This window comes from Xenopus tropicalis, chromosome 9, assembly GCF_000004195.4.
Source record: "Xenopus tropicalis strain Nigerian chromosome 9, UCB_Xtro_10.0, whole genome shotgun sequence".
Lineage (NCBI taxonomy): Eukaryota > Metazoa > Chordata > Amphibia > Anura > Pipidae > Xenopus > Xenopus tropicalis.
The window spans coordinates 61,843,421-61,860,486 of NC_030685.2; the positions used below are offsets into that span (position 1 = coordinate 61,843,421).

At 37.9% G+C, this 17,066-nt stretch overlaps 2 protein-coding genes and 1 long non-coding RNA gene across 3 annotated transcripts; 1 reads left to right on the forward strand and 2 right to left on the reverse strand.

Moving 5' to 3' along the window:
- Positions 1-855: 855 nt before the first annotated feature.
- Positions 856-4,921, reverse strand: LOC100487186. Its single transcript, XM_002932011.5, has 2 exons — positions 4,813-4,921; positions 856-2,676 (listed from the first exon to the last, which is right to left on the reverse strand). The coding sequence occupies exons 1-2, from the start codon at positions 4,843-4,845 to the stop codon at positions 2,215-2,217; spliced, it is 495 nt and encodes a 164-aa protein (XP_002932057.2). The 5' UTR covers positions 4,846-4,921; the 3' UTR covers positions 856-2,214.
- Positions 4,922-11,369: 6,448 nt separating this feature from the next.
- LOC100487334 lies at positions 11,370-13,760 on the reverse strand. The gene is made up of 2 exons (XM_002932012.4): positions 13,583-13,760; positions 11,370-12,047 (listed from the first exon to the last, which is right to left on the reverse strand). Exons 1-2 carry the CDS (start codon positions 13,613-13,615, stop codon positions 11,550-11,552), a joined length of 531 nt encoding a protein of 176 aa, XP_002932058.1. The 5' UTR covers positions 13,616-13,760; the 3' UTR covers positions 11,370-11,549.
- A 68-nt stretch (positions 13,761-13,828) lies between these two features.
- On the forward strand, positions 13,829-15,389 carry LOC105948539. The gene is made up of 3 exons (XR_001171968.3): positions 13,829-13,920; positions 14,117-14,175; positions 14,861-15,389. It is a non-coding gene; the product is annotated as an uncharacterized LOC105948539 (long non-coding RNA).
- The last annotated feature ends 1,677 nt before the right edge of the window (positions 15,390-17,066 follow it).

Sequence of the window (17,066 nt, forward strand, 5' to 3'; positions counted from 1 at the left end):
CATTGCCTCCACGGCGGGGGCAATGACAAGTAGCAGGACTAGGGGTAGGCAGGAGAGGCTCCTGTCTGGCGCCCCCTAATTGTTGCACCCTAGGCAGCTGCCTCTTCTGCCTACCCCTAGTCCCGGCCCTGATTGCCAGCCCCAAGTCCCAAGTTTTACAGCAAAGCATCTTTGTTGCATGGCATTAGCTTAAGATGTTAAAGATATATGGAAGACTATGGTCTTGTCTGATGTACTCTACAGAAGTTTTATAACAGAGTGCCTTATTATGGGAATGTTACCCAGGTGTGCAACAGCTTTAGTACAGTAAGAAATCACAGTAGGTGTTGGTACCAGTTGCTGCAGAAAGCTATGCACCTGAAGCTAGTGGAAAGGTAGATTGTGGGAGAAAGATAAATATTTTTAAGAAAATCCATCAGTGCTTTTTATATTCCCTATAACATAAAAGCAATTAACTATGTATAAATGAAACTGGTAAAGGGTAGCAACTCTAGAACTCTGATAATACAGGAGCAGGCCTAATCTATATACCCTTGGACCTCAGTAAGGTCTCTGGTGGATTATTTGCTGCGGGTTGAAGGCTTATCTTGTTACTCAATGCCATTCTAATAAGGGCCCTTCTGAATGATTAAATGTAACAAGCACATTTTTACAGTAAAGCTATCAGTACTTGTTCTTTTATAATTCACTTATCTTTAACCACAGCTGGAAATAGTATAGCAATGTAATAGTTATTTTGCATTTCCTGCAGGTTGTCTTGAGTTACAGAATGAAAAGAATTAGATAAAAAGGGCACAAAAGAGTAACCCAGGAATGAATGTGAGACAAATGGCAAACATTGATTGTAAAGCTGTATTTCAATGTGTTTTACAGATGGCAAAAATGAAGAACAGCATTCCTTCATAACCTTTTTTCTGGTGTATACAGAGGGGTATATTGACTAACCTATGTCTCTTTCTGCATTGTGTTCTCAGTGCACTCACAGGCTTTGCCTTGGTCTTGTAGCTCACACCCAAAGCAGATTTTGGAGTAGAAATACAAAAGTATGCATATTCTTGGCAAAATCCATCCCGTGGGTGTGCTGACAGCTACAATACCTTGCCTGGTAGTACATTCAGAAAACAGAGTAAAAGTCAGCTGATCAGCATTTTCTCCGTCTGCGTTTCTAATGTGCCACTGGCCTTGAAAATATAATGGAAAGAAGGCAGTGATACATGCTGAGACACGCACTGTGGATAGACTGCCAGACAGTCTTGGAATGCATGGATACTTTTAGAGGCAGATTTACTGAAACTTAAACATTTTCTCACTTTTATTTTTTTTCTAAAACTACAAATAAAATTATCTTATAGATTTATCAAAAACTCTGCCCAAAAAAACAAATGCAGGGAAAAGTCACTGAAAAATTTCGAAAACTGTGACATTTTCAAAATGTCACACGATAACTGTGATCTTTTCGAATTTTCGCACAAAAGCCATATATCCAAAGACGATTTCGAAAAACCGCTAAAATTTTGAAGCAAAGAAAGATATTCCAGGGACATATGCCATTGACTTCTACATGATCGCGACAGGTTTTAGCTGCAGTCATTTTGGATTTGGAACTGTAGCGGTTTTGGTGCATAATAAGTCTTGGAAAAGTCAAAATTTTTTTTTTCATGAAAAATTTTGGTTTTAGTGCAATAAAATATGGAGCGTGAAAAAAATCCAAACGTTAGTAAATGCCCCCGTAACGGTCTGACCTGCTCATTTGAACCATTGACCCAAATAAACAGACCAGTGCTATTTGCCCATCCATATTGATGGCTAACTGTACAAGGGGTTTGATATGGAAACTATACAGTAACTATACAGATGTGGAGGAAGGGGTCAACCTCTGTGATGCACCTTACACTATACTGGATGCGTGCTGAAACTGGTGCAACTCAAAATGTGCAAAAGTACTGCCATTTACACTCACATGTTAGTATTAGCAATAATGATGTATCATCTTTGTAAATCCCCTATATTTATTGCATGTGACATAAAGGCAGTGGGGTTGGGGAGAATGCAACATGACTACATAACCAGTACCAGATCCAAAACCCAAATATGCTGACATGATGTGAAAAATTTTAGTGTCATTTTAATATAAAGGCCAGGCACGGGGATGCTTTTTAGTTTTATTACTTTAAATGAGAAACTTTAAATGAGAAGCCACTAAATAGTGGAGCATTAACACGTTTGTTGCTTTAATAAATACTCATTGAGAAAATGCTTCTTAGGATGCAGCGTTGTGAGTTTGAAGTGTCTCTTTATGTTCCTTAAAGAATTCCGAATGTTGACTAATTTATGAGCTGACAGATCTCCTTGCAGACCTGAGACTGATGTTTCCTGCAAACTCTCTGTGCCATGAGGAATAAATGTATACATTTTGATGTCACGGGGCAGAAGTCTTGGCCTTTTCTTACATGGAGAAGTCTGTAGCAGGTCTGTGCTGCAAATCCATTTTCCATTTACTGCAAGGCTGCTGTTTTTATAACTCACTGGCAGGGTTGGTTCATGATCCAGAAGACAAGACTCTTTTCTACAGCAAGAATATAATGAGCAAATCTTTATATCCAGCTCTACGCAATCTGATCTGCACCCAGATCCTCCGGATACTCCTAGATATAAGGCTGATTCATCACTTGGCACCTGGGAGAAAAGTGAAATGAAATGTAAGAAAATTCATTAAATTTTTATTAATTTCTTCTATAAATTCAAGGGGATGATTACTTCTGTCCCCACAAATACTATTTATCGACGGAAAATGCACAGTCGCGTCAAAAAAAGACACAGTAAAAATGTTGCATGCATCAAAAAAGATGCGTTTTGCTAATTTTTTGCCATTTCGCACATTTTTACAAAGTTTCTCTCATTTTTCAGTGAAACGGGACAGATTTACTCATCACTACTAGAAAACTGTTTTAAATTGCACATCGGCCAACAGCCATAAGCATTCTTGCCACCCCAACCACCACCAGTGGTGTCTACGTGGTTATATCCCCCAATATACAGGCATATATATACATATATGTTCATGTAATGATACATGAGCTCACACTTAGATGAATATGTCCCTAACAATTAGAAATGAATATGGGGCAGTAATATATCTCTGTATTAAACCGAGCTGAAATATTTCCATTGCTATCTGCTCACTGTAAAAGGCCAATGAAAGGGTTTAAAAGTTACTATGGCCAGAGAGGCCAAGGACAACCATGCACATGAATAAGCTGCAAAAAGCCTGTAATAGTTTCACAGAAGCAAGGGGCAACATCATGAATAGGTAAAACAGGCTCTTATTTCTATCGCTAGTTCCCCATCAGTTTAGAACCTCTTGGGTCTGCAGTGGTTTAAACAACATTGTCAGAGGATCTAGAACCTGCATGACATGATGCTAGAATGTCTGCCATAAAGCATAAAAAAGCTGCATTCCTTAATAAAGAATCAGACTGACACATGTTGGAGAAAAAGTGGCTAAAATGTGGATTTATTTTTACGCTAGTAGACATAATAACCGATTATTTTTTGGCACAGAGAAGACCTATTTTTAATGTAATATCCCTTTACAATCAACATGTCATGTTTAAATATGAATAAAAGATTGTCGCGTCATGATCATTTTTTATTGCAGATTTTGAAAGCTGCAAATATTTGTATAGTGTTACTTATCGAGATAAACCAGGAGTACATCTGTATCTGAGAGCTGTAAGCTATAAATGGATTACTTCTTAAACAAGCAAGCTTTCTGTCATTGATTCTATGATATTGCCAAAGTGGTGAAATTTCACTGGAATGTATGCATAGCAGAAAAAGCAATATGGCGGATTTTATACATATTAATGAATATAAAATTCAGATAATTAAGCCTTTCTATGCTTAATCATTTATACCTATGTGTTTTGGTGAACATTTACATGAATATACAGTGAAACTAACCATTCTTATAAATATAGTATATTTTCACTTGAAATTAAACGTTTATTGGGTCTGGTTCAGGAGCCTATAAGTAAGTGCCAAGGCACAAAACACGTTAAGCTGTTTTGGAGGTTTCTTCTATATACTGTGATTATTTTACTCTGTCCTGTCTGTGAGTTTCTTCCTATGAGTGCCAATCCAAGCAGTTAAATACAGTTATCCTCTTCCTCTAGCTCAAAGTATGGGTCCATGCGGGAGTAACATTTATTTTGTACACATTTTTTCCAAATGGGAATATTTATGTTTTTAGGGTCTGGTGTAGGTCCCTGATCTCCAAACAGCACACAGGTTAAAGATGGGGGATTTATTGAGCTAAAGTGGCTCATTTGTTTCTATCTCCAAGCTTTTTCCATACATTGTGGCACATCGTGTTATTTAAAATGAGCCCAGACCTGAAATAGTCTTGTATTGGGTTTAATAAGCCAGCTCTTGATGTCCATAATGTTAGGGCATCTCTAACCTGTAGCAGGTTCTGTAGCAGTAAAACTGTGACTCTGTGCTTCCAAAACTTGCCTCCAAGCTAGAAATTTAAAAATGGGCACCTAGTTTGAGGCCACTGGGAGCAACATCCAAGAGGTTGGGGAGCAACATGTTTCCCCCAAGCCACTGGTTGGGGATCACTGCTCTACAATATCAATTACTCCTAATATAGTTCCGTTTTAACAACAACTTCAATGAAATACAGATTTTCGAAAATGTAACCAAGACCCTAATTTTTAAATATTGTTAGTAGAGCACTAGGTTACAACATTGTGTGAGCCACAGCACATAATAAACAATATACCATAACTTTAGGCCTGTTGTCCTTACCAGATCCAGACTTGCAGTTGAGGGAATGACCATTCCTATAGCACAGCACACTTCTTGAAGTTGAGTTTGGCTTTAGAGCAGATGCCACTAAATCTGAACTCTAAGAATATGTGCTTGCTGTGGGCCCCTTATATACCTGTTTCACCTAGGACCCACCCACTATTATCTTTATCTTTAGAATGTATTTAAAGCTTCATTGAATAAAGAACAACAGCAGCGATGCACCCCACCTTGATTAAACCACGTGTGCTGTGTTTACATCCTGCCTGATAAGATCACAGTTATTACTTTGCTAATTAGTTACACAGAATTCAATGAATAAATCACAGGTTACTGTATGAGCATAATAATGTGGGTGCACATACGCAATCAAGAACATTTGTTCTTTATCTATTTTACATATTCCTTTATTTGAAAGGATGGAAAAGGTGTCCCCAGTATAATGTAAATGTCAGAAAATAAACTATATGCTTGGACTACTTTACATAAGTGGCATTTAACACCAGATACTAAAGTATAACCATTTCCTGCCTTCTCTAGGGCTGTGCCAGTGTTCCAATAATTACTAGTACCCAGGAACCAGTGCAACATGTGATATTATACAGATATGGGACCTGTCATCCAGAATGCTCGGGACCAGTGATTTTCCTGATTAGGTATATTTCTGTAGTTTGGATCCCCATACCTAAAGTGTACTAAATAATCACTTAAACATTAAATAAACCAAATAGGATTGTTTTGCCTCCAATAAAGATCAATTATGTATTAGTTGGGATTAAGTACATGGTACCATTCTATTATTACAGAGAATTTTTTTATTTTGCTTATAATCAAGTCTATGGGAGATGGACATACTGTAATTCTGAACTTTCGGTATAGTGGGTTTAGTATCACCTGTACTAATATTCTAAGATATTTGAAATATAACCAATTTATAAGTATCTTCTCCACAAACAAAATTGGTAAGAAGAGGCACTCTCCCAGTGTTTCACCTGGTGTATTACCAATAGTAGCCCTCTACTAAATAAAGGCCATCAATGTGGCAACTGTAAGGGCGAAGACACACTGAGCTACTTAGTAGCAGCTACTTGTCTCAGCTACCTAATGCCAGAAGATACCCTGCCATAGGCAAGGTATCTCTGCTAAAACACACATAGAGACAATTATCAGTAAATGATCAACATTGTCTATTTTAGTAGCCACGATAAGTAGCTGCTACTAGTAGCTCTGTGTGTCTTCACCCTAAAGCCTACTTCTAAATCAAAATGTGCTTGGAAGAAATGTTAAGTAAAGATTATATTATTATAGATTATAAATAAACTATGGCATCATACTTTCTGGGGGAATTATTGGAAAGACTACATCCTTATAAATACATTTTCCAGTAGCATCAGAGGCTTTCCTTTTAAACCCTGGTCTTTTCACACCAAAACCATGGCATTCAGTTGTTGTAATACAGATATGGGATCTATTATCCGGATACCTGCTATCCAGAAAGCTCCAAATTATGGGAAAACCATCTCCCACAGATTCCATTTTAATTAAACAATTCAAATTGTTTTCCCTTTTCTCTGTAATAATAAATCAATACCTTGTTCAAGATAACAGCTCCTTGACACCTGTATTGATAAAAATGATTCCATAGTGATAGATATAAGAATAGCACTTGGTAGTAAAACACCCAAGTCTGTCCATGACTCCTCCAGTTGCATTGGGTATGAGAAACAATAGCTTATCTGAAAGCAGTTCCATTGTGAAGTGCTGGCTTTTTCTGCAAGCACAGTACCAGGTACAATGACCTGGGATGGCACCTACACACCAATATTACAACTAAAAATATACAATTATTGGTTCAAGAATAAAATTCAATTGATAGAATTAATTATTTGCATAAAAAAAATCATAACAGAATCCCTATAAAATGTGTTGTGTCTACCAGATTAAAATAAAACCCATACAATACATGTGCTCTTGTAGCTCAGTGAGTAAGTGAAGAGGTACAAGGGGGTGTATGAATGTATTTATTTGTTTTTATAGTACCAAACCAATATTGGTTATTACTCTACTGCTAGATCTGTATACTGTATATATTATTTGCTGTGCAGGAGTAAACTGACACTACAGCTCCTGGCACCTTAATAAATGCTATTGTCAGGCACAATATTTGTGGCTAAACCCTGTATGTGAATCAGTTCCTTAAACTTGTGTGACACTCTTGCTCTGGACTACAACTCTCAGAAACTCGATAATCAGTAATGCCCAGTGAGGATTTCTGAACATTATTTCTCATTTCACTTTCTTTGTGTATTCAGTATGTGTGTTATAACCCCTAGAAGGTCCGGACTGGCAATCTGTGGATTCTGGCAAATGACAAAGGGGCTGCTATAAAATGCCGTAGTAGACAGTTGGGATTTATTGGGCCTGTGGGTGGGTTATTTTGGCCAGGCAGTTATATCTTGATATTAGGGTTACCAATTAGATTGTAAGAAATAATTACCCCTTACTGGGGGCAGAACAGCCCTATTTGGTTTATTTCATGTTTAAATGATTACCTTTTTCTCTGTAATAATACAACGGTGCCTGTACTTCATCCCAACTAAAATATAATTACCCCTTATTGGGGGCAGAACAATCTTATTGGGTTTATTTCATGGTTAAATAATTTCCCTTTTCTCTGTAATAATAAAACAGTACCTGTACTTGATCCCAACTAAGATATAATTACCCCTTATTGGGGGCAGAACAGCCCTATTCGGTTTATTTAATGGTTAAATGATTCCCTTTTCTCTGTAGTAATAAAAAGTACCTGTACTTTATACTGTTTTTCTTTGTGGTTAGGCTGGTTTTGGGAGAGGGCCTTTTGTTTCCATGTGCAGCACTGATATCTGACCAATTTTCAATACATAGACAGGCCAATAGGTATGCATAGGGGTAAGCAGAGAACATGTATAGCTGCTATAGAGTGCCGAGAGTGACATTACTAACAGATTAATTGTTAAGACCTGGGATGTTAGGAAACTATCATCTGCTGTTAAGTCTAGTTCCTATTATTTATATCATTGCTGATTTACTTGTACTTATTTATTGTCTGGGCCCATTCTCTTTGCAGAGATCTGGGAAAACAAAATTGCATAATGTGTGAAGAGAGGAGGGAAAAATGCCAAACTATACTATTAAAAGTATGTGATGATGCGCCTAATAAACATTGCACCAACTGGATTTGTCGAAGAACGCAGAGGGGCAATGCTGGCAGAAGTCAGCTACATGGAGCACAGTGGAAATGGAGATTGGCCCGAAAATGCCTGCTTTTTCGTTTTCAGCCCGATCCACGCTCTGTGCAGCTACAGGCAAATGAAAGCTGTGATTGTCTGCACCTAGGTTCATGCAGGGCCCAGAAACAGCCCAGTGTGTAATTACCCACAGCAGAGGCTAGTGCTTTATTTGCTTTTACCAGGGGATCATCTTAATCACTCTTAGCGCCTGTTCCAGGTGCCTTTCCAGGCACGACCTGCTGTCTGAAAACAGAATAACAGCCTAAGAAGGCCTTTTTTCCCCTGACACAGCAGGGAGATGGCCAGGTTCGGATTTGTGGCAAGGCCACAAAGGCCTGGGCCTAGGGCGGCAAAAATTTTCGCTCCCATATGGAGCAATGGGGACCTCTCCCCACTGCTCCGTATGAAGTTTAAATTGTCACCAGTGCGCATTCGTGCGCTCGCAGGGGGGGGGTGAGTCGCGAACGTGCGCGGGGGCGGTGAAGTGGGTTGGCCTTGGGGCGCATGGATCAGAAATCTGGCCCTGGAGATGGCACGAGATAACGCAAGATAACACAGGCTATCCTGTTTGTAACTAGTTAAGTTTTGGGATACCCAGCGCTTCATCTGTACATATGGAGTACAATGATTATATATTTATATATAATTGAAGGGTAACATGTAAAATATTTTGTGCCAAATATTCCAATTTTCTGCAGCTTACAAATTGTTCTCAGGTACAAATAAATTGTCTTGTTTATTGTTGGCATGCGAGATAAAAGTCAGATTAATGATATAAGGTTGACATTTAGAGGGCAATGCCCCCCTTGCTCAGAGCCAGTCTATGGACATTTATTTCTAAATAAAAGTTTATATGAATAATGTTCCCTAAACAGACAAGCTTTATTATTAATAAGACATTATTATTTTTTGTTTGGAATGAAAACAATTATTCAAGTTTTTTCTATGAAAAAACAGAGAACTCCCATGACTGAGGGATATAAATATGACACTTGAGAACATGGTGCCCCATCATATAAATCTGCAATTCCTTATATGTTGTGATGGTCACTTTTTTTGTCATTTGTATCATTCTTTATCTTGCATTTCTAATGGGGTGATTTATCAACACTCGAATTTGAGTTTTTGCCAAGATTTCAACTTTTTTGTGTAAAAAAAAAAACAAATTCGAATTATGGTTTTCAAAACTTGAATGTTCAAATATTTATTAAGTACAAAAAAAATTCAAAAAACTTGAACGTAAAACTTTTCCATTGAAAAGCTTGTGAATTAATGTAGAAATCAATGGGAATGTTTGTAGACCAGATGAAAATGTTGGGTAGAATATGAATTCAAAGCATTGGGTAGAATATGAATTCAAAGCATTCAATTTTTTTTTTTTTAAGTTTTTTATACTCACATTTTTAAATAAATCAAACATTCGAGCTTAGTAAAATTTCAAGTTATAGTTGAATTTAAAATTCAATTTGAAAATTCAATGGCATTATAGCTCTCCCAGCCCATGCTCCACCTATGGGGCGGGACAGATTCGCTCATCGCTATAAAGCAATTCATTACAGGAGAGAAAGTACATTATTGTGATACTGTACATGAACAAAACACCAGAGAGTGAGATTTATAATGGCTTGAAATCATATATTCAGCCAAAGTTGTTAATGGAAAAAATTGCAGCTGCAATACATGAAGAAGTTTCCGAATATAAAACCATATGGAATGCGAAAAGGAAATCAAAGCTGACAAAATAAGTGTAAAATGTGGATGTCTATAAATATCCCTTCATGTGTTTAGCACTGGGGTGGGGGTGACTATGTCATATTATAAAAGGATAATTTACACAAAGAGAGAATGATAGATATGATGTAGCCAATTCAAACTTTCACAATTCCTTCTGCCAACATACAAAGGGTCATTTTGGAAAACAAATTAAGCCAGTGCATTAGATATTATCAAATAGAAAACAAATGTAATTCAAAACTTCAATTTTGAGTCCATTGTTAACAAACAATTTTTATCAGATCAGCTATACAGGATCAATGGCTTTTCCAGACTCATGTTTTCAGCATCTGACAAAGGCTGCGCCAATGGCTCCTGCAGGAGGTACAACTTTATTAGGCTTGTCCCATTGCTGTCACAGGTTGAAAGCTTCATCAGATGAAGCAAAGTCATGTAAGCTGTGCTTTCCCTATCAGGCGAGGTTGTGCTTGCCCCTTTGCTGAAGCCAAATAAGCGCACAGTAGCCACAATTCAATCACAAAACCATTTTAAAGAAATGCAGATTCACTGCAGAACTATATAAACGAGCATACATTCATACCACAAAGACAATCCTATGCCATCTCACTGGACCGTTGATAGTTGCTAACCACTGACGTAGGAAGAACCATCTGGTTTTATTTTATCCTTGTACTCGAGGTTTGTCTCTGAAAAATCATAATCTAAAATTCTGACACATGGGGGTCGATTCACTAAAGTGCGTTAAAACAAGCGCTATTTATAGCATGCGTTAAAAATGTTATCGCTTCTTATTTTTTTGCGACTTAACGCACGATTCACTAAAAGGACAGGCGTCAAAATGTAGACGCAATGCTGTTTGCGTTTTTCTTACTCTATTTTCTGCCACATGCGTTATTTTCTGTTGCACGTGATATATTTCGCCACTTGCTATATTAGCGCGCAATTTTACGCACGTAACTCATTACTCATTACTCCAAGTAGGCGTTAATCTTCGCACAGGCGAATGCGATATTTAGCGCATTTAACGCTTCATATGTGTTTGTGAATCATGCGTCAGGATTATTTCTACGCACGAATTAACGCAATGCATTTACAATAAAGCACTGCAGTAGCGCGCGATTTACGCATGCGATATACGTTTTACAGCGTGCTAAATTACTTTGACGAATCAGATGTTATTTATAGAGTGCTTTTTAAAGCAAAAAAGCATGCGATAAGCATGAACATGGTGTCAGCACATGGTCTGACACATGAGTAAGCGTTAAAGGAAAAGGAGATTGAAATTTACTGTGGGTCACCAATTTGTTAGGCACCCCATACCCATGAATAGAATTGTTTATTTTTTACCCTACAGATTACCATAAAGGGGGGGTGATTTATGAATGCTGGGCCCCCAGGACTTCAATTGAGCACAAATGTGAACTTTCAGTCACATGATATATCCTACAAGGGGAAAGTGGGAGACATTTTACACAGGCCAACATCATTTGCTCCATTTAACTCCAACCTTATTTTTGTGACCTCTGGGAAATTCAAAGACCACACAGTTTGTACTGAAGACTATAAATTAATTTATTAAAAAGGAATAAAAACATCTTTACTGATCAAATGCTAATGTGGTTTGTGCAGTGTCATAATGGAAGAGCTTTAAGTATAAATGACGACACTCTCAGTATCTAGCTTGAGTTAGAATAAAGGCAAAGTTCAAGTCCCCCAAGCAAATGTTAACAATCATGAATCTTGCTGCATCCATAAATACTCCCGTAGCAAACGCTTCTTGGGGTGCAGATATTTCAGCCTGAAGTTTCTCTTTATGTTCCTTGAAGAACTGAGAATTCCTATGGCTTTGTCAGCAGAATTAGGTCCATGAAGCCGAGAGTCTGAGGTTTCCCACAATCCATCTGTCCTATGAGGAATAAAATTGTACATTTTGGTGCCATGTGGTAGAAGTCTTGGTCTGTTCTTATGCAAAGAAGGTTGTAGTAGATCAGTGCTGCATATCCATGTCCCTTCTGCATTCAGGGTGTGGCTCTTATAACTCATTGCTATGGCAGGTTTGTGTGTAGGATGAGCACAAAGTAAATACAAGTCAGGTGTATATGAAGCCTTTGTGCAGTAAGCAGTTAATGAGTAGATCGGTGTTCCCAGCTCTGTGTCTGTGCTGCACTTGGATCCAACAGACGAACCTAAAGGTAAGGAGGACTTGATGAAGGAGTCATCTCCCGGCACCTGAGAGAAGAGGAAAAAGGAGTAGCAATAAATATCTGCTTATTAGCAACACTTAAACAGATCAAGGGGCGGATTTAGGGCTCCAATGGCTAATATAGAAGTTGCCAAGTCCAAAAACAGGGATGCATGTTCATGCATGTACCTTGCCTTTAAAATTTGTTTCTTGCACCCCGAGGCACAACTGCTTGGATTCCTACAATGTGCCTCACTCACATAAACACATAGGGCCCCCCTATAATGTATAAATGTGAACTAAACTGTACTATTGCTACATTTATAAAACGTTACGATAATGCTTGAATTGTTCAAACAAAAATTTTGAGTTTACATTCGAAAATCCCGAATTTTTTGAGTCGTAGAACTTGGAAAATATTAGTTTCTATGAATCCTCTTTATATTTCCCCAAACAGGAATTGCTCCAGCAGCCATTTTAGAAGCATTGGCACTCATTCTTGGAAAACAATAGTGTGTTTCACTTTAAACTGGGTGAAAGTGAAAACAATGATAGGATTAACTCCCCTTGAAAAAAGCGTGAAATAGAAAACAATAAAGGGAATAAGTTCCCCTTGAACTGGGTGAAACTGAAAACAGAGGGGATTAATTTGTCCTTTAAAAAGGGGCAAGGACAGGCTGTCACTGACTATTCTATGCCTCCATAGGACTCAATGGTACTAGACAGCTCAAACTTGTGTGCCTATAGTCCAGAAATTGCAATGTGGCTGCTTACAGCCCCCAGCCCAGTTATTATGGCATCCAATAAAAAAGCAGGCACCAGTGAGATTATACGTGGTCACTGGAAGTTTCTAGCTAAATATTTATTAACCAACATAATAATTCAATAGGCTTTGTTGGCAACCAAAGAAGAAAGTTACTCAGGAGGCACTGTAAGAATATCTGCACTAACTGATGCAACGTGCATATAACAGTGAGAATATATAGGCATACGATCCATTATCCAGAAAGCTCTGAATTACAGGAAGGCTATTACCCATAGAATCCATTTTAATCAAATTCATATATATTCCCCCCCCCCCCCCCCCCCCCCCCAATTCTTTTTCTTTTTGCTCTTTAATAATAAAACAGTACCTTGTACATGATCCAAACTAAGATACAAGTATTCCTTACTGGAGGCAAAACAGTCCTATTGGGTTTATTTAATTAATTTTTAGTAGATAAAGTACAGAGATCAAAATTACAGAAAGATCTCTTAGACGGATTTCCCCCCAGGTCCAAGCATTCTGCATAACAGGTCCCATACTTGTATTAATAAATATAGTGTGATATAAATCACAAGCACTGTGTTAATATAGGGTTTATACAAAAGAGTGGTTTATAATGTAACAAACCAAATAGGTATTGTGGATCATTGGTAATACAAAACCGCAGAAACTGTCTTATGAGCCAGTTACTGGGTCACACCAATACATTTATTTACAAAAAGCCTACAGAGACAGTGGCATTTATGTAAGCTTATTTAAGCTCTAATTAAGGCAATAATAAAACATAGCAGAAGACTGTGGGAGTGTTTCCCTTACCTGCTCTGGGCTTGGGATGGTGAGAATGACCATTCCTGTTGCACAGCACACTCACTGCAGCTGGATTTGCTTCTAGAACTGGATACACCAAGCCTTGAATGAGAAGATAATATGGCTTACTGCCAAAGTGTGCCCCTTATATACCTGCTCCACCTGTGCCCCACCCTCTACTATCATTTACATGTATTTGTATAACAGATACCCCATTACACCTCAATAGAAGCTCTGAGTGATCCAATTGCTGTGCAGATAACCTGTCTGGGCTGAAAACACATGAGGCATTGCTTTGCTAATCAGTTACTCACATTGTGCTTTTACCTGCAGTGATTAAAGCAAAGGTAAGCTCATTATCATCATAATACAGGGACACAAATGTTTTATTTACAGAGTCTTTTACTAGAGATGCACCAATGTGCTGTATACATATCTGTAAAAATCTTACTATTACATCCCCAATAATGTACATTTTATTTGCTTGATATGTATTTGTGTGTATTCTCGTGGGCCTGGAATTGCTAAATCCATAACTCTCAGAGGGAAAACTTCAGCTGCAACAACAGAAGACTTTTATGGATATGGAAAACAAATGACAGGTACGAGATCTGTTAAGCGTAATACTTAAGAGCTGGCGGTTTTTGCACAATGCACTAAAGCTACAAAAAATATTTTTGATAGATTTATTCCATTTTAGTTGTTATCAAGTACAAAGTGTTATTGTTACAATGAAAAAGTAAAATAGTCACAAATAAAGGATTGCTCCTTTGAATTGGACTCTATGGGAGATGGCAATTGCTGTATTTTGTAGCTTTCTGGATAAAGGGTTGCTGGATAATAAATTCAATACAATCAATACAAAGGTTGTTCACCTTTAAGTTAACTTTTCCTATGTTATTGACTGGCCTTTTCCTAGCAAATTTACAATTCACTTTCATTATTTATAGTTTTTGAGTTATTTGCCTTCTTTCTACCTCTTTTCAGTGTTCGAATGGGGGTCACTGATCCCAGCAGGCAAATATTATTGCTCTGTGCGACTATAATTTAATAGTTATTGTTGCTTTTTATTATTTATCTGCCTGTTCAGTCCCTCTACAATACGTATTCCACTCTCTTATTTTAACCACTACCTGGTTGTTATACAAAATGAGGCCCTAGCAACCATATAGCTGCTGATGTACAAACTGGAGAGCTGCTGAACAAAAATGCTAACTGAAAAACCATTAAAAAAAAATCGCTGTATACATTAAACTAAAAGTTAAACACCCGTTGTGCCTATTACAGGAATTCAGGAGCAAAGCCAGCACGCTAGAGAAATATATATCTGCCACGGATCAGGCATTAAGCCCTAGAAACTGGAATTCTGGGAGGAAACCCTGTACTGTGGGGAGCAACATGGCAAATTGTGCAGATTTTTTATATTCTCTAGCATTTGCAAAGGAGCCTCTTTGTATCTGTCATTGTAAAATATAACTGTAAATAAAACAGAATTTGATGAAGGGTGGCTTAACTGCCTGAAATATTACTCCTTGTTGCACTCTCTATGGCCAAATAAAGACTGGACAAGCCCTTTGTTTCACATATACCGGTGTGTGTAGTTCCTGCTTTGCTGATTGATTGGCTACACCAGTCCCATATTCTGTGTCTCGGTGCCTAATTAGTGCTTGCAGATGGAGGGAACAGCAAATATATCTTGGAATTATTGGCCTTAACAGCGCCACCTACTGTAGGTGGGATGGGGCAAAATAGAACAAGCGGAATTATTCTCCAGTTGGCAAGGTTCTGCATCTCCGCATTTAATGTAATCTCCCCCCCCCCCTTCTCCAGCCAGCCTCCACACACAAAAAAAATGTGGAAAAGAAATTCTGCTTTCTAACTAAGCACTAAAACAAGTTTAGTACTGTATATTCCTTTGTGATTGTAAGCTCTTTTGGGCAGGGCCCTCTTTACCTTTTGCACCGATTATCGCTTCTATTTTGTATTTAATTTGTATTTTAGTCTATACTCCCATTTATTGTATAGCATTGCAGAATGAGTTGGCGTTTTATAAATACTGTTATGGGAAAAAATGTTTTTTTTTCAGAACACATCAGTTAATAGAGCTTCTCCAGCAGGATCCTGTATTGAAATCCATTTTTTTTAATATTTAATGTTGAAATTTCACATGGCGCTAGCCATATTCTTTATTTCCCAGGGTGCCACAGTCAGACACAGTCAGACTTCAGACACACTTTACTGCTGTGCTGCCATTCCGAGTGATATCCCTCCCCCACCAGCGGCCAATCAGCAGAACAATGGGAAGGCAGCAAGATAGCAGCTCCCAGTAGATATCAAAATAGCACTCAATAGTAAGAAATCCAAGTCCAGCTTGGGACTCCTCCAGTCACCCTCCATGGAAGTAGGAGAAACAATAGGTTACCTGAAAGCAGTTCTAATGTGTAGCGCTGGCTCCTTCTGAAAGCTCAGACTCAGGCACAATGTACTAAGATGGCGCCTACACACCAATATTACAGCTAAACATTTGTTGTTTTAAGAATAACATTTTAAATGGTAGAGTGAATTATTTGCAATGTAAACCATGTAATTTAGAAATAAAAAGTACACCATAAAAATCATGACAGAATCCCTTTAATAGAATTATATCTTATATAAATAAGAAAAAATCCTGGTCCTGCATTTCTGTGGATCTTTGTTGCTCTAGACTTGTCTCTGACTATTAAAAAAAAAATGAATTTGAGTTCAGTTGTAAGTGTTGGAAATCTCAACAGTCATTTTAATTATACACACAGAGGAATTGCTGTTATTTTCATTTCACGCCCTGCTAAGAAACATCTCCCACATTAATTCAGTACTGCAGATACAATACATTATTTCATGCAAAGCTTTAATCAATTCACGGCACTTGGGACAAGAACACACTGCAGTGTTGCACCCCACACAGCTATAATAGGTCCCCCCGTTATTATGGGTAAGGTTTGGCTTCGTTATTCTTTTATAAACACTGATGTAGCAACTGATTGCATGGTGTCATGGAATATTTCTACCCTATAGGGCATATTTATAAAAAAGTAGAGATTGTACTTATTGCATTCTTTTTGCAATTCGAGATAACCAAGGTTAAAAAACACTTTTTTTTGGCAACCAAGTTTTCCAAACTCTAAACTTTGAGGATTATCAATCAAAAAAGGTTTCAATGAAAAATTAAATGGCAGATAAACTCTTTAGAAGTCAATGGGGATGCCGGTGTCCACAGAGAATTTTCCAAGAGGGACGGGAAAAGTAATTAATCAAAAACAGACTGTTTTTCTAGACCTAGTTGCAGAAATCCATAGCAACCAATAAAAGACTAGTGCTACTTGGTAATTGGTTACTATGGACTATGCACATGGGCTAAATGAGGGACTTTTATTTCATGATCCCAAAAGGGTCTCATGCTGGGCCGCCATCAGGGGGGCACAGGAGTCGTCCAGGGGACCGGGCAATTTTGACT